General features: G+C 45.6%; 2 protein-coding genes across 7 annotated transcripts in view; both read right to left on the bottom strand.

Annotated features, from left to right (window-relative positions):
• The window catches only part of ash1l (ash1 (absent, small, or homeotic)-like (Drosophila)), a 28,674-nt gene extending 10,343 nt beyond the window's left edge, over positions 1 to 18,331 (bottom strand). Inside the window, exons 1-15 of one of the 3 annotated variants that reach the window (XM_034600084.1) lie at positions 17,942 to 18,331; positions 16,805 to 16,901; positions 13,213 to 14,012; positions 8,002 to 12,412; positions 5,403 to 6,072; positions 5,056 to 5,229; positions 4,834 to 4,928; positions 4,418 to 4,491; positions 4,233 to 4,278; positions 3,933 to 4,041; positions 3,596 to 3,802; positions 3,274 to 3,420; positions 783 to 891; positions 505 to 654; positions 19 to 86 (exon numbers count right to left, since the gene is read on the bottom strand). In XM_034600084.1, the coding sequence (XP_034455975.1) occupies positions 19 to 86; positions 505 to 654; positions 783 to 891; positions 3,274 to 3,420; positions 3,596 to 3,802; positions 3,933 to 4,041; positions 4,233 to 4,278; positions 4,418 to 4,491; positions 4,834 to 4,928; positions 5,056 to 5,229; positions 5,403 to 6,072; positions 8,002 to 12,412; positions 13,213 to 13,812 (6,860 nt within the window). In that variant the 5' untranslated portion in view covers positions 13,813 to 14,012; positions 16,805 to 16,901; positions 17,942 to 18,331. Of the gene's footprint in view, positions 1 to 18; positions 87 to 504; positions 655 to 782; positions 892 to 3,273; positions 3,421 to 3,595; positions 3,803 to 3,932; positions 4,042 to 4,232; positions 4,279 to 4,417; positions 4,492 to 4,833; positions 4,929 to 5,055; positions 5,230 to 5,402; positions 6,073 to 8,001; positions 12,413 to 13,212; positions 14,013 to 16,804; positions 16,902 to 17,843 lie in introns of all 3 variants that reach the window. The other 2 variants (XM_034600083.1, XM_034600082.1) reach the window with 2 other exon arrangements.
• A 1,193-nt stretch (positions 18,332 to 19,524) lies between these two features.
• Positions 19,525 to 25,416, bottom strand: si:ch211-81a5.1 (E3 ubiquitin-protein ligase RNF115). 4 transcript variants are annotated; one of them, XM_034600079.1, is made up of 10 exons: positions 25,399 to 25,416; positions 25,075 to 25,243; positions 23,506 to 23,564; positions 23,244 to 23,301; positions 22,928 to 23,154; positions 21,728 to 21,796; positions 21,516 to 21,612; positions 21,241 to 21,334; positions 20,315 to 20,430; positions 19,525 to 20,149 (listed from the first exon to the last, which is right to left on the bottom strand). In XM_034600079.1, exons 2-10 carry the CDS (start codon positions 25,150 to 25,152, stop codon positions 20,027 to 20,029), a joined length of 921 nt encoding a protein of 306 aa, XP_034455970.1. In that variant the 5' UTR covers positions 25,153 to 25,243; positions 25,399 to 25,416; the 3' UTR covers positions 19,525 to 20,026. The 4 variants fall into 4 exon arrangements, with proteins under 4 accessions (XP_034455970.1, XP_034455969.1, XP_034455971.1 ...); XM_034600078.1 differs by lacking the exon at positions 25,399 to 25,416 and having other exon boundaries at positions 25,075 to 25,267; XM_034600080.1 differs by lacking the exon at positions 25,399 to 25,416 and having other exon boundaries at positions 21,534 to 21,612; positions 25,075 to 25,264.
• Between the last annotated feature and the right edge of the window lie 439 nt (positions 25,417 to 25,855).

Below are 25,855 nucleotides of genomic sequence, written 5' to 3'. Positions count from 1 at the left end.
GTGCGTGCGTGTGTGTACCTCTCTCTGTTGGACATGGGCTTCATGAGATGAGGGTAAAACTTGTTGCTGTCACTCGACTCTTCCTCCTGATAAAAAAGACAGTTGTACTAAAGCATTACTCTTGATTACTTTTACAACTCCTTTTTAAGTTTCTTGCTCAAACCTAAAATGAGTATGACTGAAAACCTATATTTAAAAAAAGACCATAAAATACATTTTAGGTCACACAATTCAACCTTAATTCAGAAGTTTACCCTTTATGGTGTTCTGAGTTACTTTCTCAGACACCTTGGGTCCACTACGAGTACCTCTGAGACACAGACACATTCATGCCCTATAAAGACACAACACCTGATCTTTTATCAACTAGCAACTACAGATGAAAAGAAGTTTTACTTTAATTCAAAAACTGTGTGAAATTTTGCCATGAAAGACTCAAATGTTCTACACGTGAACTGATATAAACAAAAGTTCTTAGTATTTGTTCGTACATTCATTACTTACTCGTTTCTTGAGCTGGTGTTTGGATTTCCTTTTCTCCTTAAGTCGACCCAGCCGCCGAGTCCCTCCCGTCTTCGGAGGCAGGCCGTTAATGCGTTGGCTTTTCCCACCGATGATGCCGCGGCAGGTCTCTGAGCCACAGTTACACACTTGCTGTAGGGCAGAGAAAAGGACAGAGTTGTACTAAGCGGGAAAAGGGTCTGAAATTGAAGCTGCTGCGAGTACAGCTCTGAACAAAGTGTTATTCCGTGAAGAGGTCAAAGTGGTCGTTGGTGCTTCACCTGCTCTTCTGTGTTGAAGGAATGGAAGTTGTAGTCGTAGGTGAGCTCAGTGCCGCTGCTGATCTCCTTGAGGGCAAAGAGACCGATTCTGTAAACCCCGTTCACGGACCTAAGAGAGGAGGCACAGACACATGATGGAATAAGTAAATGCGTAAAACTACAATAAACCACTGTGTATATGACAATATGAAGTTAAAGAAAACTCAATATTAAGACAGATATTTTTATACAGTCCCCTTCTGGCTGTGGTGCAAAGGGCTAAAGTTTTGAACTGTCAGGAAGCAACTGGGTCTTGTACCAAAGAGGTTACATCCTCTCCCTCAAGTCAGGTTTTCAAGTTTCTGTCCCGACTTGAAAGTTAATGTTTAAATATTGATGTCAGAGAGACAATTTAAGTTAAGCCATTTTAAAATTGGAACAAAAAGAGAAAAGGACAGCCAGGTTTTCATTTGCTCGAATTGGCAACCTCTCAACACATCGGAATCCCCCCCCTTTTTTTCCTCCTTTCCAAACCAAGCAGTGCTCCAGGTTTTAGCCTTTCTTCTAAGAATAAAGTGCACTATTCTGCCTGCCAGCCACTTCATAATTTATTCCTTCTATAGGGGTAAAAAGCTGGTTCAGCGCATTGTCTTCAGGCACTACAGCTGTATCTAAGGCCCCGCTGCATGTAATCTCTCTTCTGTGACAAGATGGATGACTCGTCAGGCTTTGTGCTGAAAATCCTCCATCCTTGTGGTGCCTTTTATTTCAGCCCAGCCACTATACATTACACACACAGACTTGCACAGACCAGTGGCCTAGATTATGAGCAGGTCTACGCTGGAGGGTAGAGGGTACGGTTTGATAGTTGACTCTCAAGGTCGTTAGCAGTCCAAAATCAAATCCTCTCCAGTGACACGTGGCGCAGATTCACCAAACACAGGCAAACCGCGACGAAAGCAAAACCAAGCAGGTTTCACTTCATAACATCGTGCACAGCGAAGCCTGTTCTGCCAGGGCTCTGATTGCAGTGGATTTAGCCATGCTGTGAGAACAATCCCTCAGGAAACCAGTGAATTGTTTTGGCGTGGTGCAAGGCCTTTAAGCCATTTAGGTCTTTGAACACTGGCAGAGTGTGACAGAGGTGATCTCATCAGATTACCACCACAAAACCACATTAATAAGGTTAGGGTTTCCAGGCACAGCGTTCTCATTTACAACCAAGTGCACCTGCTACACGTGTCCCTTTTAGAGCTTGTGTATGATACCTAAACTAGGACAACACCATATTCACCAGCATCCACTGTGACGACTCAACCGTGTCCAAGGATAAAGGGATTTTGCTGCATCGCTGTGACAAATCCACACAACTTCCAAAAACTTCTAAACATAACAAAGAATTCCTGCAATAATAAGGGAATATAACACTGATACAAATAAGGCCATTTACATGAATTAAAGTACACATGCTCAGTTCTTAAACTACACGAGTGAGGTGCTGAAAATATGAAATACACACGATACATTTTGTGGTTTGGATGGCCTCTCTATTTTGATTCATCATTAGTTCTATGCTGAATATCTTACTGGTTTAATTCTGGTACTTCCAGTATAGTGAGTTTGCCTCTTGCAGCGTGAATATGAAATTACCCATCTCATCCAAATCATCAAGCCCACAAACGGAGAGCAATTAAGAGAAACTATCTAGTTAATGGGCTAGTTTATTTTCCAGTTCATTAACTTTAAACGCCAGAAGAATTTGGAAAACAAAATACTCAGCTTCTCCCACAACAACGATTCAGCAAATGTCTCACTGACACTTTCTGTCTCTTTCTTTTAACATTCACATATGAAGAACACAGCAGCACATTGTCTGGGTCCTACATGTTCATAATAGAAAAATGTGTTTGTTTGCAGTATATCGACACCAACATCTGCCTTTATTGCCAAAAGCTCTCGAGTCTCGTCGTCTGTCCAAGTTGACACATTTGCCGGCAGCTTCTACGTGTATGGCACCTCTTTTCCATTCGGAGTTATGTGTATTCTTACAGTTTTGCGTCTGCTGCATATTAGAATCATCATCAACACGTCCACTCGCTCGCTGAGTTTTTCCTGCCATATTCTCACATGGACATTATACTTGGGGGCCGGCAGGAGAAGTTCCAGAAAATGCCTGGAGCTACTGACTCAGACATTTGCGTACTTACACTCAGCCTCTCCAGAAAATGTAAGTGCATGTCTAAAAGCAGCTTATGTTGATGCACCAGGCAGCCCTTAAATCATAAACCCTTCTCTTATCGGACTCCTAATGGTCGGCTTTACCATTTACATAGTGTGAGTGAACGCAGTATGTTTGTATATATTGGCTCAATTATCCATCAGTAACAACTTATGGCACGTGCCCATGCTTGTGCCTGAAATGGCTTAGACCAAATCTGTGTTTCTGTTAAGAACCCAAAGGCACCACAAGGACACAAGTCGGGAACTGGTGTAAAGCTGACAAGACACCCACCACTTCTGCATCTCACAGTTGGGATCACAGCTGTGGTTTATGAAGCGCGCCTCATTGCCCATTCGATAGCTGTCGATCACCATGCCGCTATCCAGGTTCAGACAGTAGTTGCCACTGTGGGAGAAGTACTGCTCCATCATTCGGCTCCTAAATCACGGAAAGAACAAAGAAGAAGAAGATTAAAAGAGAGGTTTTCACCCATTTCTAAATAAGTACTGAAAGGAAAAAGTGAAACAGGCAAAACAAGAGTACGAGAATATGCTAAATCATCTGACGTCCACATACATTTTTAAACAAGAATATCTTGCATAATATATCTCACCTGAACTCCTGTTCGCTAACAACCTCTCCCAGGTACTCAATGATAAATTGTCCAGAGCGGAGAGACTCCTTGGTGCGGATGCCCCAGCCCTTGCCCTCAGCGCGGAATCGCTCCAGACACTGGACCCAGTCGTGTTTCTGGATATGCTGGTTGTCACAGTACTCGCCACACGGACAGGTGCTTTGAGAGCACTCTGCAAAGCTCATCCTGGGAAAAACACAATTGAACACAAGTTAAATTTTAACTAAACAAAAGAACTCCAAAGCGTCATTGTGTATGAAAAAGCATCTTGGTTTTTGATAATAAATAGAATAACAATTTCTGCATGTGTTTTTACCTATTCAGGCATTCATCCAGGCAGCCTTTCTCAGCTGAGCCCTCAGGACCCCTACAGCTGCACGTCGTTGTTTCATATCCAGAGAGAGGCTTCACGTCCACATAGACATCTGTGACACAAACAGAAGATTACCACTTCACATTTAAAGTTGTGGCCAGCAGTGAGAGCATTAAGTATTTTTAATTCCTGTTTTGTAAACAACGCGCATGTAACTAATGACAACAAGAGTCAAAGCAACCGAGGGAGGGATCAACAGAGAAGTGGCAACAGAACTGACCAAGGGACAAGCCAGATACTCACTTGATCTGATCTTTTTATACAGGGGGACATCGGGCCTCTTGTAAAGCTGAAACACAACAACAGAAGAGTGAACACAAGGGCGTTTAATGACGAGCGGGCTGGGACTTTTTAAACTAGCCATCAGTTGCTCACTCCGAGAATGGAAAAACCCTAAAAAACAATTAGTACTCAATTTGATGGATCACCTGATCGTGTTTCCACAGCCATAAGATGTCGTAAGGCAACTGGAAATCAATACGCTTCTGTCGCAGGTACTTCCCTGTAAAAGAAAAGCAGGGGAAATGTAGAAGGAGGAAGTCATTTTTGACCACATACTGTACATTTATCACAGCTGTATTGACATACTGTATGTAAATAAGAAGTTTGACCTGTTGATGTAAATTTTGACATCTTGTAATGGCTGAAAATATACATTGCGGTAACTGAAGAAGAAGTGTTCTCATGCACTGAAGTAAAAAAGTATTTCCAGGTTTTACTCAACAAAGTTTGCATGATTAGAAACATTAATTTTAGACTGATATTTCAATCTGGTATTAATTACATGGTCAAATCCTGTGTTTTACACATAAGAAATGCAGTGCAAAATGTGACCCAGACTCACCAACATGTATAGGAGCTGGAAACAACCCATAGTCATGTTCCCCAGGTATGTATTCTAGCTTCTCTTTCTTTAGCTGCAGAAGTTGACTCCGGGGACTAAAGGGTGAGGAGAAAAAGAGGGCAATGTAAAGAGAGATTTGATGCTGTCCAGACCTACTATATATATTGTGCTAGTATCTTAAAACCAATGAGATATTTTGATTTTGATTTCCTTGGCACTCACTCTTGTGTCTTGTACACGTCAGAGTAAAGACCCGCCTTCTGGAACTTCTTTTTTGGAGGTCTCGCTGGTCTCTTCTCCCGTTGGCTGGGTATGGAAATGGGTGGAGCTTGTTCCCTTGAGACAGTGCCTGGGCATTCTGGGGAGACGGGGCCATCTGGCTTGCTTTCCATTGAGCTAAAAATAGAACCATGACTTGGTTTCTAGTGGCAATTGGATGCAATAAATGTTCCTATATATACCAGCATTGAATCCACACATTAGTATTTACTGTGAATCACTGTCTGTGTACCAGAGCTGAAACTCTCAGCTGTAAAGGTTAACACGCAGAATAGTGAACAGTTGCTTACCCACGAAAATGCTGGAGCTCCTCCTGAGTAAGCCAGCTTCTTCCTGTCCCAGTTTTGGCCCTTGCCACCAGATTTCCCAGGTTCTCCTCTCTGTCTGGCAGGCGCTCCTCAGTCTCTTCTACCTCCCCGTCCTCTTCTTCCTCTTCTTCTTCCTCCTCATCCCCGTCTCTCTCCCAGTGCTTCCTTTTCTGGCCTTTTCTACGCTGTCCCTGAACTACTGCCTCAATAGCATCAGTCACAGTGTCCCCCTCCCAGCCCCTGACCCCGGCAGGCCGTTCTCCCCCTCTGTCCCTTTGCCGGGTCGGGTTCAACTCAACGACAGGGGGTGGTGATGGCGGCGGGGAGGGTAACGGGTGTTTCCTGGGACGTCCGGGGCCCCTCTTCTTCACCACATTGTTTCCTGTACGAGCCTGTCTCTGCAGTTTCTTGGCACGTAGGATTTTGTTGACATGGTGCAGGCTGTGTTTGGATGGCTGTGCCCGGTGGGAGTGGTGGGGCAGGGAGGCATCCAGGCAGCAGTCCTGAGAGGGAGAGAGGCAGGAGGAGGAGGCCGAGCTGTGGGAGTGAAACAGAGAAGGCTGGTGATGGTGCTGCTGCCGGTGGTGCAGGGATCCTTCGGGACCTTCAGGGGTCGGGAGGGCAACACCTCTTGCCTGAATACTTGATGACCCTGTGGGAAAAAAACACAGCAAACTAATGCTAAGAATATATAAAAGCACTCAGCACACATTCTTAGGATTTATGAGTGACACTAGCACTGCTGACACAGTCAACAGTCAGGAAACTGTGTGATAATGTCCCATGACTGTCTCAGCTGTGTCTCATCCAAACCACAAAGTCAACAGTAAGATTTGTTTGACAGAGCCAAACATCAGGTAATTGGTTAACACAGCATAACAGATCATATTATCCCTACTTGGCTGACATTTTAGACAGGCATTCAGTGGTAAATGAACGAGAGCAGCCTTTTCATTATTTACTTTAGCTTCTCTTAATTTTCTCTGACTCACGCCATCACCTTCCATCCTCAAAAATCTTTCTTTAAATCTCTCCCTTTTCTGTCCTTGAAAAAATATATTATATTGATACAAGGAAGCAAAGGGAAAACTGTTAAAGAAATAGTTAAATCATTAAAAATAATGTTTTGGGATTAATACATACTTAAATATTAGTGTAGTAAGTAGATCAAGACCATTCGTATTGTTTAGTCCTTGCTCAGTGAAAGAGGGTTCCCCCATGTCCCCATCTCCCTTTCACCTTTACTCCCTTTTTTCCCCACATCACTCTCTTCCCAACCTCTTCTGTTAGTGTGCATCCATCAGCCTCCATCATTCCCCACTTGTCTGGTGTCCCAGTCCACCTTTGACCTCCACTATCTCCATGATGCAGTCTGCGACTTCTGACTGACCCCAAGTCCTGAGCTATAATCCAGGATTACCCTGTCTTGGTTTAAACTGCACTATACAGCCTCTTACTGCCTCCCATCTCCCTCTGAGCCATGAACTTAAATATAACTCAATACTCACATTTAAACTCAAAGACAGACACATCACTGTTAGTCAGGGGGACACTGATGGTCTTACAGCGGCAGTAGCTCAGTCAAGGTGCTGGCTGAAGCTGAGGACTAGGCCTCACATTGTGGGTTTTTGAGGGAAATGTCTACTAAATATAGCATGTTAACAAAACACTCCACCCCTGCAGTAAGATGAGCACAGGCAGAAACGCTACATCTGCTCTGGCCATCCACACTCATAGTGGAGTCAGTTCAAATCATTACACGTTTTCTTTATTTTTGCCAGAACTGTAACCACTCGTAAGAGCTACCAAATGTCAGACTGCGCATGCACAGGGGTCGTCACTGTTTCTTTCAAAAGGGATACTTTTCAGTAGCATTAAGTAGCATATTCCACTGAGTAATTTCTTTGTTCAGATGGGGGACAGCTGAGAGAGCTACAGAGACAGAGCTGATCATTTTCCAGTGATGTTTGATCCAACCACAACTGAGGTATAGATGGTTTCCGTGGTAATTCTCAACACTCGGAGGGATTTTCAAGAGACATAGAGCGTTCCCTGAGCAAAGATCAAGCAAGATTTCAGAGCCATCTGGCACATTGCCCACATAAATAGTCCTGGAATCAGGGCTGGATCTATCGTATTTCTACCTGTGCCGGTCTCACCATAGCTGTACCCAGCCATAAAGCTCATTAGCCAATCACATTCAGCCACAGGATTCTTGATACAACAACATCTGAACTATATTTGGAAAATGAAGTTGGTGCATAATTGACTCCAATAACCTTTCACAATGTCAAATTTATTTTAGGGATCAAATAATGTTATGCACTGAAGAGATTATCAAGCTCAAAAGTGCATCGAGCTACATGAATTATATGGAATTTAATAAAGTGTGAAGAAGGTCAAAGAACAAATAAATGCAAATAATTGCATGTAGCTGCTTCTTGTTTACTTTGCATGTTCTTTTTCATTACAGATTAGCTCTGCAGATTATGCTGTGTATGGAATATCAGTTTAAGAGTGAATGTTCACAGCTAATTGTTATTCATACATATACAACTTAACACAATCAAATTTGACTTACCCATCTCTCTCCTTTCTGCTGATGTTGAGCGGTCTTTCCTCATTGGCCGGTCCATGCGGGAAAAGCTGGAGCTCTCCGGGACAACCTCAGTCTTCCTGCTCCTGCCCCCCTTCAGCGTAGTGCGGGTGAGAGCAGATGCAAAGAGATTTGTGAAGTTTGGAGAATCATGGGCTCCAGGCTCGACATCCTCTGTGGGCGTGAGAGGCTCCTCGTCTTCGCTGTCAGAGCAGCCCGCTGGGTCTTCAGCCCGTCCCTCTGAGAAGGGACCCTGGCCAGGCATCACATGACCCCGTGAAAGCTTAGAGTAGTCTGCCTCAGAGCTGCCCATCCTGAACCAGGACTCCACTGGGTGGTGGCCTTTTGAGCTACTACCCAATGCGAGCCTGGAAGGGCCTAGACAGGACATTGAGCTCTCTTTGCGCTTGTACCTTTCTGCAGATGAGGTTGAGGAAGAAGAAGGGGAGTTGGCAGAGGTGGAAGCAGTTGGCTTGCTGGCACTGGTGCTGGTGCTGGAGGTGTCTCGTCCAAAGCGGCATCTTTGTAAAGACTCGGCCATTCCTAAACTGCCAACTCGCTCTCCTTTCCCTGATGCTCCACTGTCAGATATCCCTGCATTAGCCCGGCTCCCTGATCCACTTCTTGACGCTTCCTCTCTGTCCTCCTCTGCACAGCGCTCTCTGTGTTTGTGTCTGTGTTTGTGTTTGTGGTGCCAGTTGAAGGAAAGCTCAGAGGACATGGGTGGGTAAAGGACAGGGGACCTCGCTCCTCCAAGGAACTCCTGCCTAAGCAGCTTGTGTTTTTTCTTGTGAAATTTGGAGGGGTTCAGCAGGAGATGTGAGGGGTGATGATGATGCATATAAGATGTTGGGGGAGGAGGAGGGAAAGATGGTGAGTGGTGAGAGTGATGGGATTGGGCTGTGTGGGGTGCCTGGTGGTGTGGGTGGGGATAAAGAGCACTAGCTGCAGGATAGCCTCTGTAATAGCCCAACCCCAGGGGCCCAGAGGAGTAAGGAACGCTGTAGGAGGGGTGATAGAAGCCTCCACTGGACAGTGGGAATCCAAGCCCAGGTAAAAAAGGAACCTCAGACATGGACTCCCTCAGTTTTGGAGGCCGTCCCCGTTTCTTCTTCATGTCTGGTTTTCGAACATAGTGCAATGGGTCACAAGAGTATGCAGGATGGGAGTAGAAGCTACCAAAGTTTACTCTGAAGATTGTAGGCAGGAGGTCCCTGTGGACATAATGATGTGGAGGTGGGCCACCTGTGCCTCCTATGCCCCCGCCGGCCCTGCTCCCCACCCCTGGCCCTCTACTTGTTCCCGCACCTATGCCTATTCCACTGCCGAGCCGGTGCCCTGTGGTACGGTGTGCTATCCGTATTTCACTCAGTCTCACAACAATGTCATCCAACTCAGCAAGAAAGTCTGGGTCATGTCGGCGGGAGCGCAGTTGCAGATACTTCTTCTTGCGTTTCCTCTTTTGTCTTTTTAGCTTGTCGTAGCCAGGACACCCGTGGCTGCGGCGTTTACATTTGTGCTTATGTTTCTCCTTGTGTCCCAATAAAGAAGCGGCGGGGGCTGCTGGGTGAGGTCTCCTGGGATCAGGTGATGACCTTGCCCCATGAGGTGATGGAGAGGGTGAGGGATGTTCCATGAGTACAGCAGAGTGTCGCCGCCTGCCTCTAGAATTAAGTCCCACTCCTGGACCCATGGCTGAACTGATGACCCCTGGCATTAATAATCCACTGCCCATCCCAGGTGGCAAGCCAATTGCACCCAAGCCACCCGCTCCTCCCACTTTCTCACCACGGTCAGAAGTGCTGTTATTATCTGTTCCTATACCACTGTCACTAGGCACTGTCTCCTCGCTGTGTGACTCACTGACTGGTGATGGAGTGGCTTCTTTTAGCTCACTGAGGGGGGCAGGGGAGGTGGGATGAAGCGGCCGAGGAGGGGAAAGCTTACGATAATGGTAGTGCTGCCTATAATGGTGGTGGTGATGATGGTATCCTCTGTAAGATGCCTTTTTCTGGGAAGCTGCTGTGGCCATAGATGACGATGTCGAGCCCAGCCCTGTGTTACGAGGATTAGGGGCAGAAAAAGTTGGGGGGGAGAAGGAGAATGTGTTGTGGCTATGATGGGAGTTAGCATAGTGAGCATGACCTGCAAAGTGCACTGAGCCCGGCTCCACAAAGCTGGCATCACTGATGGGACTGTGACCTCCACTAGACTGCGAAAGGGAAGGAGAGGGGAAGACTTCTGAAGAGAGCGGGTGCTGTTGATGGTGATGGAGAGGGGAAGTGGTGTTTGGGGAGAGGAAAGGTTCTTGTGGAGGCGTAGCTGAGGAATTTGACGCTGCTTTTGGTTTACGGCCTCTCCTCTTACCCATATATATTGTGCCCTTTTTACTGACATTAATTTGTGGCCCTAGTTTTCCCCCAAAAGAAGCTGCCAGAGAGGACAACGATTGGGTCGTAGCTTCCACCGAACCAACCACCCCACTGGGAGGGCCTTTGGGGGGTTCCTCTGGTCTTGGGCCTAACAGGATTTGACTGAGAATGCGTTTCCTTTTCACACTTTTCATCTTATTGATCTTGCCTATAATAGTTTTCATGATGAGCTGCCCATTTCCTTTACTGCGGAACCGTTTCTCTCCCATGTCTCCTGACTCTGGAGCCAATGTGGGAGGCTGACCCTCCTGTGGTAAGGTAGGGGGAAGGCGCTTGGGACGTCCACGTTTTCTAGGCATGGGCTTAGGGGGGTTGAAGTCCACCTCTGGGTGAAGAACAGGTGGGTCCTGCTCTTCTTTGGACTTTAGTAGAGATGAAAAGACCTTGGAGGGGGCTAGCTTGTTAGGTGGGTGCCCATGGGCCAGGGCATCAAGCCTTGGCATTTTGGACTTTGGCCGTCCCCTTTTCTTAGGCTGACATGGGAAAAGCTGTGACACTGAACTTTGTGGCACAGGATTTGGTTTGACCTTATTTGGGTTGGGAGGCCGGCCCACTGGTCTTTTAACAGGTGGCAACACTGTTTCCAAGCTTGAACATAAAGGCATGGTGGTTTTGCTCTGGTCGAAGGGACTGTCGTGGCCTGTTCTTTGACTGTGTGTCTTGTTCATAAGACGGGACCAGCGGGGTTTCCTTCCCCTGCGTTTTTTAAGGGGTTTGCTGTCCTGCTCTGCAGGAGAGTCTATGGAGGAATCAGGAGAGTCGTCTCTAAGCGGCGTCTGTGGACCTTCATCACCATCTGGATCTAATGGAGAAGGTGCCCTTTGTCTCACAGGCTCAGGGAGACTGATAGTCCGGCCGGGTCGACTACCATCCCGGTTGGGACTGCGCTTACTTGGACTAGAGCTCTTCCCCCTCTCAACCCGCAGTGACTGATTATTACCCCCCTTGTCCTTCCCTTCTGGCTTTCCTGTTCCTGTTTGGGGAGGGCACTTGGTTAAGTCTCTGGGGCTGTCCCTGTCCTGCTCCAGTTCACTTGCACTGCTTTCCTCTGCTAGTGCAGGACTCTCACGCGCATGGTGTCCTTGCGAGGGAACCGGGGATCCCAGGTGACTCACTGCACTCACTGTCCTCTGCTCGGCTGAGGTGGTGGAAGAGGATGAAATAGGACAGGATGGCAAGGATGCTGCGTGGGGTTGGCAGTGAGCAGGACGCGACTGGGCCTTAGAAATGCTACTGTTGCTGTTGTCATTGATACTGTCTTTTGAAATGGCTGACAGGCGATTATTGCCATACGTGAGTGCTGGGCTGCTGCTGCGACTACTGCTGTTGCTGCTGCTCATGCTGTTGCTGATGTGGTTACCGCTGTTGCTACTTGCTTTCCCAGCCCCATCTGTGTCCTCCTTTCTCAGCGGTGAATTTTCCATAACACTGTCTTTGTTCCTAGAACCATAGGGCCGACCAGGTGGTCGTGATACGGGAGGTGGTGGAGAAAGGTGGACCATTCTTGAGTACGTGTTCCTATTGGCCATAGCCCTGTCTCGCTGTTTGGCTGTGGGGGCCATGAAGCCTGAGTTTGGGAGAGGAGGAGTGGAGTCAGTCTTTGTGGGTTTGGCTGGCTTTGGGGTCTTTGTTGGTGGACATGTCGCTATGAGTTGAGCTAATTTCTCAGTGACTGTGGGTGCTCCCCAGCTTTGGAGATTCTTGTCCTTGTCTCTCTGACTTTCAGTACTGTAGGCATATTGGGGCAGTTTTGCACCTTCAAAACTGGGTTCTTTTGATGCAGGTAGTGGTGGAGAAGGTGAGGATGTCCTGGGGTTGAGTTGTGGATTCGGTGCTTTCTTCGAAGAGGAATGCGTTTTACTGTCTGGAGGAGCGCGGTGAAGGTTGAGGGGTCTCTCAGATGTGGTGGCTGCTGCTTTTGAGTCTGGCTTTGTGTCAGCCTTGCTATCTATCTTTGGTGAACCCTGGAAAAAAAGACAACAAGATAGCAAGTGAATAATTAACTTATTAACTAATAAATGGTAACTGATGAATAACTTTTGTATTTAGAAATACACTTATTAGACGGATGTATCTAAAAAGACTCTAAACACACTCAAGTCATGAGCTGTCAAAGCTAATATCTAATGACACATTAGAGAGGGTGGTGCTAACACATCCGGCCAGAGACACTCTCAGCTGCAAGTATAAACTATCAATAAACAATAGGTTTTTTACCCCTTTCTAAAATTTCAATTCATTGTTGAGATTTTTCTGTCCAAAGCTGTTTTCTGGGCATATCCAGGGGGGGGGGGGGGGTTGTTACACTCAACTCAATAACATTTAATCAGGGTCAGACTGGGGACAGAGGGGGAGAGCTAGAGAGAAGGGTCAAGCAGGGGAGGGGGTGGAGAGGACATGGCCAGGCAGAGACAGAGGATAGGCGGCACAGACGGAGGGAGACCGGAGGAGGCGGTACTTGATGAATAGAGACAGGCTAACAGAGAACACAAAGAATACTAAAGAACAATTTATGTTCTGCTCTTTATCTGTGCAATAACATGGTGATTACTTCAGTAACCGTGTTGCGGGCCACTGCCTTACCAGTGAGTGACTGATAACAGCTAAAGAAACTGAGGTAAATAAACATGTAGTGTATATACACAAAACAAATATAACGCTTTGGTGAACATGCAGGCTGTCAATCTTAAATGCTTGCTTTTGACAAAGCATGAATCCAACATTGAGTCAAAGTACATAAATTGATTATGTTTTCCCTCCTTACCCTTTTTGCTGGAGCACTCCCATTTACTTGGGAGGGTGACAGGGTGGTGGTGACAGCAGGAGGAGGAGCAGGAGGAGGTGGAGTAGGAGCTTTAGAAGAGGGGGTTGATAAAGATGATGGGGGTGGTCTGTTGACACTGGGACTCTTCTCCTTCTCTTTTTCCCTGCCATTTGAAGGACACTGGTTTTGAGTGCCTGGCCCATCACCTGTAGCCCCTGCACGGTTTCCACGGGCACCGCCTCCACGCCCTGTATGCCTCACAGTGGCCCTGAAGGCTGGACGGCACACATAATTCTCCAGGATTTTAGGTGGCTTCTTCATGCGTTTTGCTTGAAGGCCAATCTTAAGTTTGACATTACCCTCGGACAGGCTGCTCTCTTTGATGGAGAAATGTGACTGGTCGCCACCTCCTGGACCACCTGCACCTTCCCCTCCAGTACCAGCTGAGCCAGTGGCAGCTCCCTCCTTCTCTCTGTCCCTCTTCTTTTCCTCCTCTTCTTCTTTCTTTCCACCTCCTCCATCCTTCTCTCGCTCCCCCGTGGGAGCACCTGAGTTAAGAGGGGGAGGAGTTGCAGTTCCCCCCTGCATCTTCTGATCCATCAGAACTTTAGGGGGTGTACAAGTTGACTAGGGAGGGGATGTTGTGGTTACCAGGTAGAGTTTTTCTCAGGGGATGGGATGGGATGGGGGTGAAGGGGGAAAGGGGGGAGGGGGGATAACGGTGAGGGTGAAGCTCTCCTTGATTTGAGGCGGCTTCTCTCCCTTCCTCGGCTGTCCAGCCCTCTTTCTCCGTCCTTCAACTGTTGGAAGAAAATTAGGTAGAGAAGGGGGAGGGAAGGAGAGCAAGGATGGAGAGGACAAAAAATAAAATTCCATCAGTCACTGCAACACAGCACATCAACCAAACACTGACAGTTTTAAACAGTGCCCTACAACCGAGAAGTATAAAATGTCTTTCAATGAATGATGGTGCAAAGCAGATGGAGGGCAACAATTTTTTATCATCTATTTGGTTAGAGGCTGTCCTTCATCCTGTCTGGGTGACTTTTTATGGTTTGTTCGTCCTCACAGCCTATAACAATCTGTGACCTATTTACACAGCCAAGGATCGTCTACCTTAGAAAGGTAACCTTAGGCTCAAGGACTTTAGGTAGTCAATGTGAGAACTACAAAACCCAACACATCCATAGTCAATAGTTAATCCCACAGTGTTGTCACATCCTTCTAAGATGTCGCGAGATAAGATGTCAAATGAGCAATCCCTCAAGTTCCTTCATTAGTTGAAGTGAAAACATGATTGTTATTGTGTTATGCTGCTCATACCCTATGTTTGCAGAGCAGCAGCAGAGTGCAGCATGTTTCTTAATTGTGCTCCTTAGAGCACAGCCCAATTCAATGAAGTTGTCTACAGCTCCCCATGGCCACTGAGTGATTTAATGCGGATTCGCCCCCAAGCAGGTGCTTTCTCTGTGTGGAGTCATTTGGAGGCAATTCAGAACTGTGACCTCAGCACATTGGGCCCTCTGGGACTAGACAGAGGATCCGGCCGCCTTTCCCAGCCTTCGCCAGCAGCAAATGAGAGTGAGTGATAGAGCGTCAATGTGCCGGCGGTTTCTCTGCGCCCTACATTAGTAGAGAGCACTAAAGGAGCCACTTAATGGAGCCTCAGGAAAGTCATACAAGTCGTCATCATTAAGGCACAGAAAGAGAAATAAAAAACAGAATATAACCAACACAGCATCTTACACCGTGTTTGTTTTGGGTTATGACTGTGGAAAACAGTAGTGAAGATTATTTTTTGTTGAACCACAAAGTACGCGCAGCCCAATTTTTAGAGTCTGGCCTGTACTTCCCCCACGCCCTCTTTCTGTGTTTGCTTCAATTACTCACTCCATTTCGCCTCAAAACTGCAGACTCCCCCTCACTACACATACCACACTCAAATCACACCTCCCTCCTTTCTTTAACACTCCATCAATCTCTGTATTCTTTCACCGCTTTCCTAAAGCTTTTCCACCTCTATTTCGCTAACTTGGAAAAGCAGTACTAACAATCTAAAGTCGCTGTGTTCCTACTTTAACCAAAAACACATTTCACCCACCCCCAAACTCCATTCCCCATGTCCTTTTTTTCTTTTTTACGCAGAGTGACAAATGTTCTCCCCGTTCTTTTATAGTTAACGCTTGGAGTGATACTAGCTGCTTCCGCTGCCTGATAGCAACCGTGCCAAAAATAAGCCAGTGTAGTACCAAACTCAGTAAGAGGCTAGAGGAGAAAAGCCTTCTGGAGAGTCAAAACATTCCTCTCACCTCTGACCGGCCAAGTCGGGTGGTTTACTGGCACTTGCTCTCCTGTAAATGATCTGATACTTTTGATTAATAAGCCGTAAGACCAAAACGCATCATTGTCACATTTGGCATCGAGGTACTTTTTTATTTACAAAGCAGTAGGACTACATTATAGTCTGGGCTTTTTGAGTCAACCTGCAACACAACAGAATAACAACACTACTCATGTCTGTCTGTTGTTTGCTTTTACTTTCAGAGCCACTGCCAGAGAGTTACAGTTGACATAATCGTATATAACACAAGAACAAACGTCCGATTATGATAAATATGAATGTGACGAACAAAGAATCAACGATCAATACCTGGTCAAGAATCTAGAAAGATTCAGGGCAGGCAGGAACGTAGTAAACAACTTCCCGCGCCCCCTCCCATTTCTTTCCTCCCCTTGCTCCCTCCCTCCTCACTTTTGCACACGTTGTTCATAACTGCTGATTTCCCTTTGGCCATAGCAATAGTATCCAACCCACCCACCCCCACATCATTCACATGAGGGCTGGCGTCTGACCTCGGAGCGCGGTGTCATTTGCGGGGCTTTTACACCACTGGTACTAACACAGAGCCGTGTGGCTGGGGAGAGGGGGGCAGGCAAATTCCTTTACTACTACGATTGGTTTGTATCATCTAACAGCAGCAGCGTTCAAACACTTGAATGGAAGAGGCGGGTGTGATGTGGAAGATAAAGGAAACCGCGGCAGAGGCTTCAATAAATCTCGGGTGGGAATGACAGGTGTCAGTCAGCACCAGCACCATGCAAACACGGGCTTCCTCTGCAGGCTGTGTTATTAAATGCATTTAAGTGCAGAGGTAAAACATGTTAATTTAGCCACGCTTCCCCACGTGTCGTGCAAAAAAACGTGGTTGCCACCGAATAACGTTATCTGCTTTCGGGGGGTTTCCTGTACAGTCAACACTGTCATAACTCATGATAATGAGGACGGATCCCAGTCATTTTCTGCTTTACTGCAAGTGCCTCAGCAAATCCACCAGTGTTTAGTCAGACTCATAATTACTGGAAATAGACCCAGCCTCGGAGACGAGCTTGACAGCCATTAGGTTGACACTGCATGCAGCGGTGGAGAAATGTGTTTTGCAAACATCTGCTCATGTGTCAACATCCGATTAATTAAACTCTGCAAAAAACAGAAGCAGGGCTCGATCTCATTCAGTGGATCTACACTGTTGGATCAGGAATAAATAAATGTAGCTATAGAAACATACATCGTATTAATATTAAATACACTCACCTCTGTGATTGTCCAGAAACGGTGTTCACATTATTTAGCTCTGTGTCCTCCCTTCGTGTGTATCAACGTGGTGGCCACATATTTAATCTTCCAAGTGCTGCATTGCCAAAAGAAACATGCAAAATGTCAAAAATGTGTTTTGATTACAGCTGATACAAATCTAAATCTAATCTAACCACACTTCAGCTGCCTGGAAGTACTACACCCCCCTCCTCCTCCTCCTCCTTCGTATCCGAGCTGCAATTGCATAACAAATGTTTGTGCTGTTTCCAGACCTGCCAAATGGGTTATAACGAGGCGATCGCAGTGACCAGGGGCCACAAATCTCAATCAGAAATCAATGCACGCGGCTCGGGGGAAATCAGATTAACCTTGCCACCTCCAAAACACAAAGTTACCACGGCGTGTCAGGCAGCAGCCCCACAAATGCCGTTTCGTAGCATTTTAAGCTAACAACAAGCCCCAGGTGCGTTGACATAAGCATGGAGGGCGCTTCTTAATGCCCCCCCCGTGCACTGCGAGAGGTTTGTGTTTATTTGGTAACAAGCTAGCAGCCTCCATCCGTCCAATAATAGACAGGCTGTGCTACATTTGTGCATCAACGGCAGCGGCTAACTAGCATCTGCCAGGAGGGCGATTTGGGCTAATTCCGCCGTGCACAGCTCCAGCGGTGGGCTTACACGCGAGAGGCAGACACTAGAAAGCGGGTGAATGCGTGAAGCCTCGACCCGGGACAAGTGATGCCCGCGATCCCACACCTCCGTCACACTCTCGCAGGGGCACTCGTGTTACCACATCTCGGCTACGGCGGCTAACGATGCACTAGCTTAAAAGTCAGCTAACCACCCCCCCCCACCGGAAAAAAAAATTATTATCTCCAAATGTCGGGTTTGAAAAAACAGGACAAACGCACAATTCCGCCGAGGGAAACACGCCCGTGAGGTTTAAAAAAAAAAAAAGGCGGTGGGATATATTCCAGCGGTGTAAAGTGACAGATGCAGCGCCGTGTAGGTTATTATAAAAAAAAAAAAACACTAACTGTCAACAAAATGGCGGCTGCGTTGAATCAACAGAGACCCGAAATGGATCTCCCCCCGGTAATTCCTTCTGGAAAAGCTGAAAATCCCCGGTCCTTACAGCGACTGGTGTCCGTGGTGTCTCCCGCCGGCGCTGCGAAAATCCGCTCCCGGGTCGCCGTTAGCTGGGCCGGGACGTGTCGGCACGGGCCTCCCTCGTTAGTCGGGCCTCCATGTCTGCTCAGCCCGTATCGCTCGTACAGTGTCAGTACAACACGGGCATTCTCGCTCCCAGGGAGGGAGGGAGGGAGGGAGGGAGGAGGACGGACCGAGGAGGGCGGAGGGGAGGAGAGGAGAGGAGAGCAAATGTCGGTTGTGTGCGCTGGCTCCTGCGCTCATTTAAAGAAACCCACGCCTGACTTTCATTATTTGTGTGTTTTCAGGACGTTCGGCTGCAGGAGGAGGAGGAGGAGGTGTGTTCGAGCCCCACCGGTCCACGGTCCACTGTCAAATCCCCGCGGTGTCAACACGACGTGACGCGGCGCTGCGAGGGGAGAAGGCACCGGGAGCCCCATGAATAAAACATCCCGCTCCATCAGGATGTGGTTCCTGTGTTGGGACTCGGGGATGAGGCCATTAACCAGTCAATCAAACCATCAACATTAAAGTAGAGATACCAGTCTGTGTTAAAGCACTTTTCAGACAAACAAACAAACAAACAAATGGGACCATGAGAGAGATCCCTGCCTAATGCACATGTTCCATCCTTGTTTTCTGCACGGACATTATTCAAAGTTTGTCCAAATAAGTTAGTTTTACTCCAAAGTTTGTCATTTTGGTGCAAAATCTGCTAATTTCCTTGCCCTTTATTGCACATGAGCAGTCCAAAGAGGGAATCTTGCACTAAAGATATATAACTTATTTACTCAGACTTATTAAAGCTTCTATAAACAGTGCATAAATACATTTTTTGCACAGGAATGTTACGGTGGATCTTGATTGGAAGGAGATTTACAATGTTTCTAAGGACATCTGTTTGTGGTTTTAAGAACAAACTTTAAAAACGTGAAGTTCTCAGCATCGTATTTTATATAATTCATTTTAGAGCGTTGTTTGTTTTCATTGATGATTAATCTATTCATTTTTTATCACTCAGTTTGACCAACAGTCCAAAACCTCCCAAAGAATTCAATTTACAATATTATAAAACAGTAAATCCTCATGTTTGATTAAAAAAACAAACAGTATAAGTTCAACTTGATTATCTAAATAGGTGATGATTGATTTTCTGTCATCTATTCGCTCAACTGACATGTTTCCATTTTGTTTCTATTGTCTGCTGCTCTATTCTGCATCATAGCCAGCTATTATAAACAAGGTAGACAGGAATTATGGCCGCCAAAAGTAAACAGAACATGTGGTCGCTGTTCCACAGGTTGAGACAGAGATGTACTTCCTCCTACACTGTAAATCATTCAATGAAACAAGGAACACTTACTTTTACCAATTATGTAACAGGCCTACTAAATTTCAATAGACTGAATGGCGTCTTAAAATGAAAATGATATAAGGAGACGGGGCATAGCTTCTCATATCATATCTTATCTTATCATTTCATATCATATACTGCATCAACATGCCACAACCTGAGGGACAGTGAATGACCTCAACAGACAATCAACAAACAGACAGACGGAGCAGAGGTTGAGGGTAACAGGGTTAGACTTTAATAACAGCTTCGTGTATAGATGAGATCAATTCTGAATCAGACCGAGTGGAAAAAAGGTCGATAAAATGCTGAATTACCAAACTGTCTTACGGAGAGCCTTAAAATGCAAAAACGTTACTTCATAACTCTGTGAATCCCCCATCATTTTAACAACCACCGGCAGCTCAGTGGTGATTAGTTCATGAAATCAAAGTCAGTCATTCAGAAAAACACTTAGGAGGCCAGTGTAGCGAGAAGGACACATCACCTCCACATCTTCTCTGCAAACTGCCGCGTCCTTTCTGTGTGCAGTGTGTCTTAAAAGATGTTGGTGTGGAAAATATAAAAATCCTTAGCGGGGAGGCATGAATCAAGTGAGAGCTGAAGCGGCAACTTTTTAAAATTATTTTGGAGTTGGTGTCGGAGGGACAGGTTTGAGGTAAGCAGCGTGTCTCTTTGAAAACAGCAGAGGAGGCAGAGATGTTTTGTCCCGTTTTTTCAGATCACCTGCCTCTCTGGTTGCTCTGTCCTGACGGAGTGGTCTTCCGGGGGCTCTGCCGTGGGCGGGAGGCTGTTGTCGACGCCATCCAGGCTTTTGCGGCACACCGGGCAGGTGTCATGCTGGGAGAGGAGAGAGAACATGGTCACGCATCTGAAGGGAAAAAATGTCAGAACAGTTCATCTTTGGGTTGATATTCTAATCCCTGAAGTCAGGATGTGGGCAAATACTCTAAACAGACCTTCAAGCCCTTCAACCAACTAACCACAAGCACTCCTTGTCCTTACCAGCTCCAGCCAAGGCACTATACAATGACCGTGGAAGTAATGGAGGCAGGGAAGCTTCCTGACAGATTCCCCTAGTGAATACTCCTCCCTGCAAACTGGACACTCCAGTCTGCAGTCTGAGAGGAAAAATAAGAAAAAGATTAACAGAAAGTAAACTTCACGGATCAAGCAGATGCACAAAGCAAGTCTGTGAGTGATACTTTCTTATGATTAGGGTGGGATATGAAAGATGGAGGGAAGAAGAGATAGATGAAGAAAAGGAAGGATAGAAGACAATGGTAAGATAAGATGGAGGATGGATTGATAGGAGGAAAGGAAAGATAAGAGGAGAAAAGGAGAGATGTGAAAAATGGAAGATAGGAGGAAAGAAGGAGGGATAGGTGAATGAAAGGGGAGATGAGATGGATGGGTAGAAGAGGTAGGGTAAGGCAAGATGGGGATGGAGAAAGATAGAATGAGGAAATGAAAGGTTGGAGAAGGTAAGGAGCGATAAGAGGACAGACAGAGAAGGTCTGAGAATGGAAGGGAAGATAGGAGGTTAGAAGGAGAGACTGGCGAAAGAAAGGAGAGAAGAGAAGGAAAGATAGGAGAGGGAAGGTAAGATAAGAGGAGGGATGGAAAGATAGAGGGAGGGAATGAAAGGAAAGGAACGATTAGTGGAGGCGAAGGAGAGATATGAGGAAGAAAGGGAAGATGGGGGTGAAAAGAAGGAGAACTATAAGAGGGAGGGTTAGATAAGAAGGGAGAGTGGAAAGATAAAAGGAGGAAATTAATTATTGGAGAAGTAGAGATAGGAGGCGGAAGGGGAGCGATAGAGGAAACAGTCTGATCATAATGTAAAGTAGCCACATCTCAGATTCTCTCCTCATATGAACTGTATTGTTCTAATCACACGCCTCAGCATACAGTGATGTTGGGATTCCCACCTATCTGCTCCTGGGAGACGCAAACTTTCGGCAGGGACGAGATCATCTCCTTTTCAGCAGGAGGTGGACCGGTGCTCTCCAGCTGTCCTAACAACTGTGGGAGCGCGAGAAGAAATGGATAAAGTGGATGAAATGGTAGATGGACGGGGGACAGAGAAAGACAACACTTAAACACTTTATATCTTGAGTTCTTGGGGATGAAGACAAAGAAAGATGTGGGGGTCAAGACATAAAACATTACGATCAATAATGTAGCTGCAGTTTTTCAACCTCACCACTCGGACATCACTGACCTCCGTGATGACAGCGTCCAGACCTCCCTGACCCCACGCATAGTCTCCAGGGTTTGAGTGCAACTGTAGCATGCTGGATCTTAAGGACAAACACAGAGAAAGTGGGGGAGCGAAAGGGGGTTGGGGGTGTCACATCAAATTACACGAAATCAAAAGTAAATGATGTGAATCGAAATTCCAAAAAAGCGATTTACAATGCAGCTGGTGCGGCACCGGGGTTCCCGTTGCTGGCGAAGAGGTCGGCCAAGAACTGCTGCACGATCCTTGAAAGGTAAAAAGAAAAACAAGAGAGCAAACCTGTCTTAGTGTGTGTGATTTAGAAACACAGACTTCAACAGTGACAGTTTATACTCATTCATTCTGCACGCAACTGATCTGTTGAGTCATAAGGATTTTCAGTTTTGATATCAAATGATTACAGAGGTTTTTATACATTATGGCAGTTTTATTGAACAGCTGTGGAAACCATATGTGTGTCAGATAAGGAAATTACTCAAAAATGAGTGGGTGAAGGTCTCTTCCAGTCACTGGTCAATTGAAGGCCCCACATTCCAGAGTACTTAGTAATAACTGTGCTGTGATGGTCAGTGTTCTGCTGCTATAAGGAAACAGCCATTACCTCGACTGGAATCACTTCTTATAAAACATGCATGAGTCAAAGATAAGACCGACCTGTGATGTGTGAGTCCTGAATAACAAACTACACTATCCCTTTTTCTGTATATGTTGTTTATGAGTATAAATTATTTGTGATCTGTGGTTGTAACGGGAAATAAACACTATCAAAATTCTTCTCTGACATCAACCCTGATGATCAGATGGACCAGACATTGGATCTTAAAACTTCATAATTATTTTATCGTCATTTAAAAAACAGATATATCAGTATTTTATAGCTTTAACTATAAAGGTCCACTCTTCTTCACAGGCTTATTGAAGTATTTGTTCCCCAACAAGAATAATAAGCACACTATATTAATAATGTGTCAAAATGATGAACCTAATATACTTTTACAACCCAATTACATAGTAATTTCAACTAATTTTAAATTACTTATTGTATCTCAAATGTACCCATTTTCCTCTTTTACTGTCAAATATGAGGAAATAGGGAATTGAAGTTCCTCTTAGGTTGTTAGACCTACATCGCTCTTCCTCTACCTTCTTCTTACACATTCTTCCCAGAGTAGGTGTGAGCCCCGTGAGATTTCCTCCTGATATCCCCCATGTACTCCATGAATATATAGACAGTAACTTGCAGGTTGTAATCTAAAGGGCTAGTCACCTTTTGAAGTTGATGTTAAATAAATAGAAATAAATATCTACTAAAGGATCTTTATACTCTCAGAGCTCAGCACACACTGGTGATGTTGCTGTGTACCATGTCCACACACCCTTCCACTGCAGGCCATTGCTCCGGCCTGGACGACCTCTCTTGTTCGGGCTGGGAGGGAGACTCTGGTTCTTGGGCCTCGGCGGCGGCGGCGGCGGAGGCAGCTGGTGACACCAGAGACGGACGGCTCTGACCTGCAGATACCTGCTCGCTGTCATCTGGGTGGGACTCTGAGGAGGGCGGATGCGACAGCAGAGCAGAGCGTTCCATAAACAGCAGCTGCCATAACTTGGAGAGAGACCAGAGAAGCAATGTGTCAAACAAAGCCTGCGAGAAAGAGGAGTGCTCTTAATAAAACACCATCTGTAAGGACATACCTCTGAGAACAACGAGTTTGAGTCTTCACTGGCTGCGGACGTGCTGTCCTGCAGGAGACTGGACAGCAAAAATAAAAGTCAACTTCATATCAGGGTTGTAAAATGAAAAACAAAACTTTGAAGGGCCTTTATAAAGTGAGAAAAGCTGATGTTTTCAAAAGTATTAGACCTGGCTCCTCGGTAACCTTTAGAACTGTGGTTTGTTTAATAAACCAGAGAGGAATGATTCCCAACTTTTGGGAAAAGTTAAACTAAAGTGTACCTGGAGTCTTCTGTCACCTCCTCAATGAAGCCAGAGTCACATCTGGGACAGACAAGATCCTTTGAGAAGGAAAATAAATATGCATTACACTCTCAAATTTCTCATCTCATTCCAAAATTATGGACACTGATGTTTCCATCTCAGTTCTTCAGGGAATGCTTTCAATAGATTTCAGAACCTGGCTGCAGAGATCAGAACTCATTCAGCCACAGGGGCATTAGTGAGGTCGCCACTGATGGGGGATACGTTCACTGTTCCAGTGTTAGCTGAGGCTGAGCTCTGGGATCTGTGCAGGCCAGTCCAGTTCTTCCACACCAAACTCACAAAGATATTACTTTCCGGATCTCGGTTTACGCACAGGGTGACAGTCATGTTGAGGTTTTTTTGCCATTTTGCATAAAAACAGACAGGAAACAAGTGAAAGGATCAAGGGGTATAACATGCAAAAAGGATCCCATTGAGAATATAACTGGGCACATTGTGGTTAGATGGTTTGTATCCTAATCATGTGACAGGGACTGCCACAAAACCAGAAGCACACTTCTATCCTCACTGTTATTGTATGCAGCTGTAGCGTTACGATTTAGAACTAAGGTGCATATGGGGCAAACCATCCCTGTGACCTGGAGGTGAGGCACGTAGTTGCAATGTCCACATTTTATTCTGGCTGGGAACCTGTTTATTGTCATCCCCAATATCTGAATTCAAAATATTACTTTTGCAAAAGAACAGAGGTAAAACAATAAAATGTCCTACATTTTTAGTACTTGATGCAACTTTTAGAACTTTATATTGTTGTGGAAAATAGAAATTATAAAACTGGTTTACTGGTGCATTGGCAGCATTTTACTGTAAAATGGAAAGTGACCCAAATGTTAATCAATATATTGTTGGGTAAAAATAAATAAAATGCAAAACTCATAATACTATTGCTTACAGAGAGTGAGCAGTGGTGTCCAGATATTTGTGTCCATTTGTTGCACATTAAACACAGCTCTCTCTCTGTTTAGCATCTGGTCCATCATAACAATGCCAGTGCGTAAAGGTGCCATGCGTAAAAGCTACAAGGGCGCTCCTTTACGCACGTCCAGCAGAATAAATACAAGTCAAACTGTCACTGAGACTAAACGGAGGAGGCTCCACTGTGGATATTAAACTGCTCATGTGGTGCATGGAGCTCTACATGCTGCTGCTACATGTGGGGACACATGACCTGCCCCTGTGACGTCCCTGACACGCAGTTGACAGAAGCCAACTGGACACAGTGGTGTTTCTAAAAATGGCAACGTGAGTCGCCAGATTTGACTCCCCCTGCTCTCTCGAATGTAAGATCCTGGTTCATACAGAGCGCGAATAAAAACCACCATCGTGCCATCACACGTGTTCTGTCGTGGAGATAATAACTGTCACTTTACAGCCAATAGTTATTTAAAGAAATCAATCTTTGCGCGTTAAAAAAACAAAGTGATCTAACAATTCGTAATCCCTCCGTCCGTGTGCGCGTGGAGGATTCCCAGGTTCGGCAAGTGTGGAATAAAAAAACACAAAACTCTCCAGAAGGTGACTCACCGGGAGTTTTGGGTTAGTTTCACATTTACAGCAGTGACAGAAAAACCGGTGTTGTGGTGCCTCCGCAGCCTCCGCCATCTTCACGGTGCAGCGCAGAGCCCGACGTCCCAGTGGAAGCCCATAAAAGTCTCAGTGGTCTGTCCCACGGGTCAGAGCAGGGCAGGAGGGTCTGGTGCCCGGGACGAGTGGTGTCAGAGCACCGGAAACACACTTATCACTCTAATAACAAGCATGAAACACAACCCTCACTTTAACGTGCTTATAAATACAGATTAGAAATGCAAGATTTTTTATTTTGATCATTTTTCCACCCAAATTATTTACCTGTTATCTGGTTAATGATGATATTTCCTTTGGTCAATGCTACAAAAAATATGAAGTTGCAAAAAGAAGCTCAGAGTTTGTATAAGAAGCAACAAGATGTCATGGTGACATCAGGCTGCAGCTCCTCTGAAGACTGTTGGGTGTCGCCAGAGTTTAAACATCTTTAAGGGGAGTCATCGCTCTTCAAAGACTCTATTTTAGTGAACATGGTGCCTGAGTCACAGCCTTAAATCTAAGCTTATTTTTCAGTGGGTTGGTTTTACAGCGCAGAAAGTTAACCCAAGTGGTTTCCTAGCAACCCAATTGCAGTACAGCCAAAAATTATATCAAGATAAAAATCTTCATGAGTAAATATCAATATTTATCAATATATTTTAACATTATTATTTGGGTATTGTTTTAAGTTTAAATACAGATTTTTGCTTCTAAGTAACAGTCTGTAGCACTTAAAAACTAC

The sequence above is a fragment of the Hippoglossus hippoglossus genome, chromosome 11 (assembly GCF_009819705.1).
Source record: "Hippoglossus hippoglossus isolate fHipHip1 chromosome 11, fHipHip1.pri, whole genome shotgun sequence".
In the NCBI taxonomy this organism is placed as follows: domain Eukaryota; kingdom Metazoa; phylum Chordata; class Actinopteri; order Pleuronectiformes; family Pleuronectidae; genus Hippoglossus; species Hippoglossus hippoglossus.
The sequence above is the reverse complement of the archived record's forward strand: the minus strand, read 5'-3'. Positions and strand labels throughout refer to the sequence as shown.

What these genes read in the sequence shown, in the direction of transcription:
- si:ch211-81a5.1 (XM_034600079.1), bottom strand. Translation starts at nt 25,152, where the DNA reads ATGGCGGAGGCTGCGGAGGCACCACAACACCGGTTTTTCTGTCACTGC. An exon ending in AAACTAACCCAAAACTCCCG is followed by an intron (nt 23,565 to 25,074) that starts GTGAGTCACCTT and finishes TCCTTCTCAAAG; the next exon opens with GATCTTGTCTGTCCCAGATG. An exon ending in CAAACTCGTTGTTCTCAGAG is followed by an intron (nt 23,155 to 23,243) that starts GTATGTCCTTAC and finishes TCTCTCTCCAAG; the next exon opens with TTATGGCAGCTGCTGTTTAT.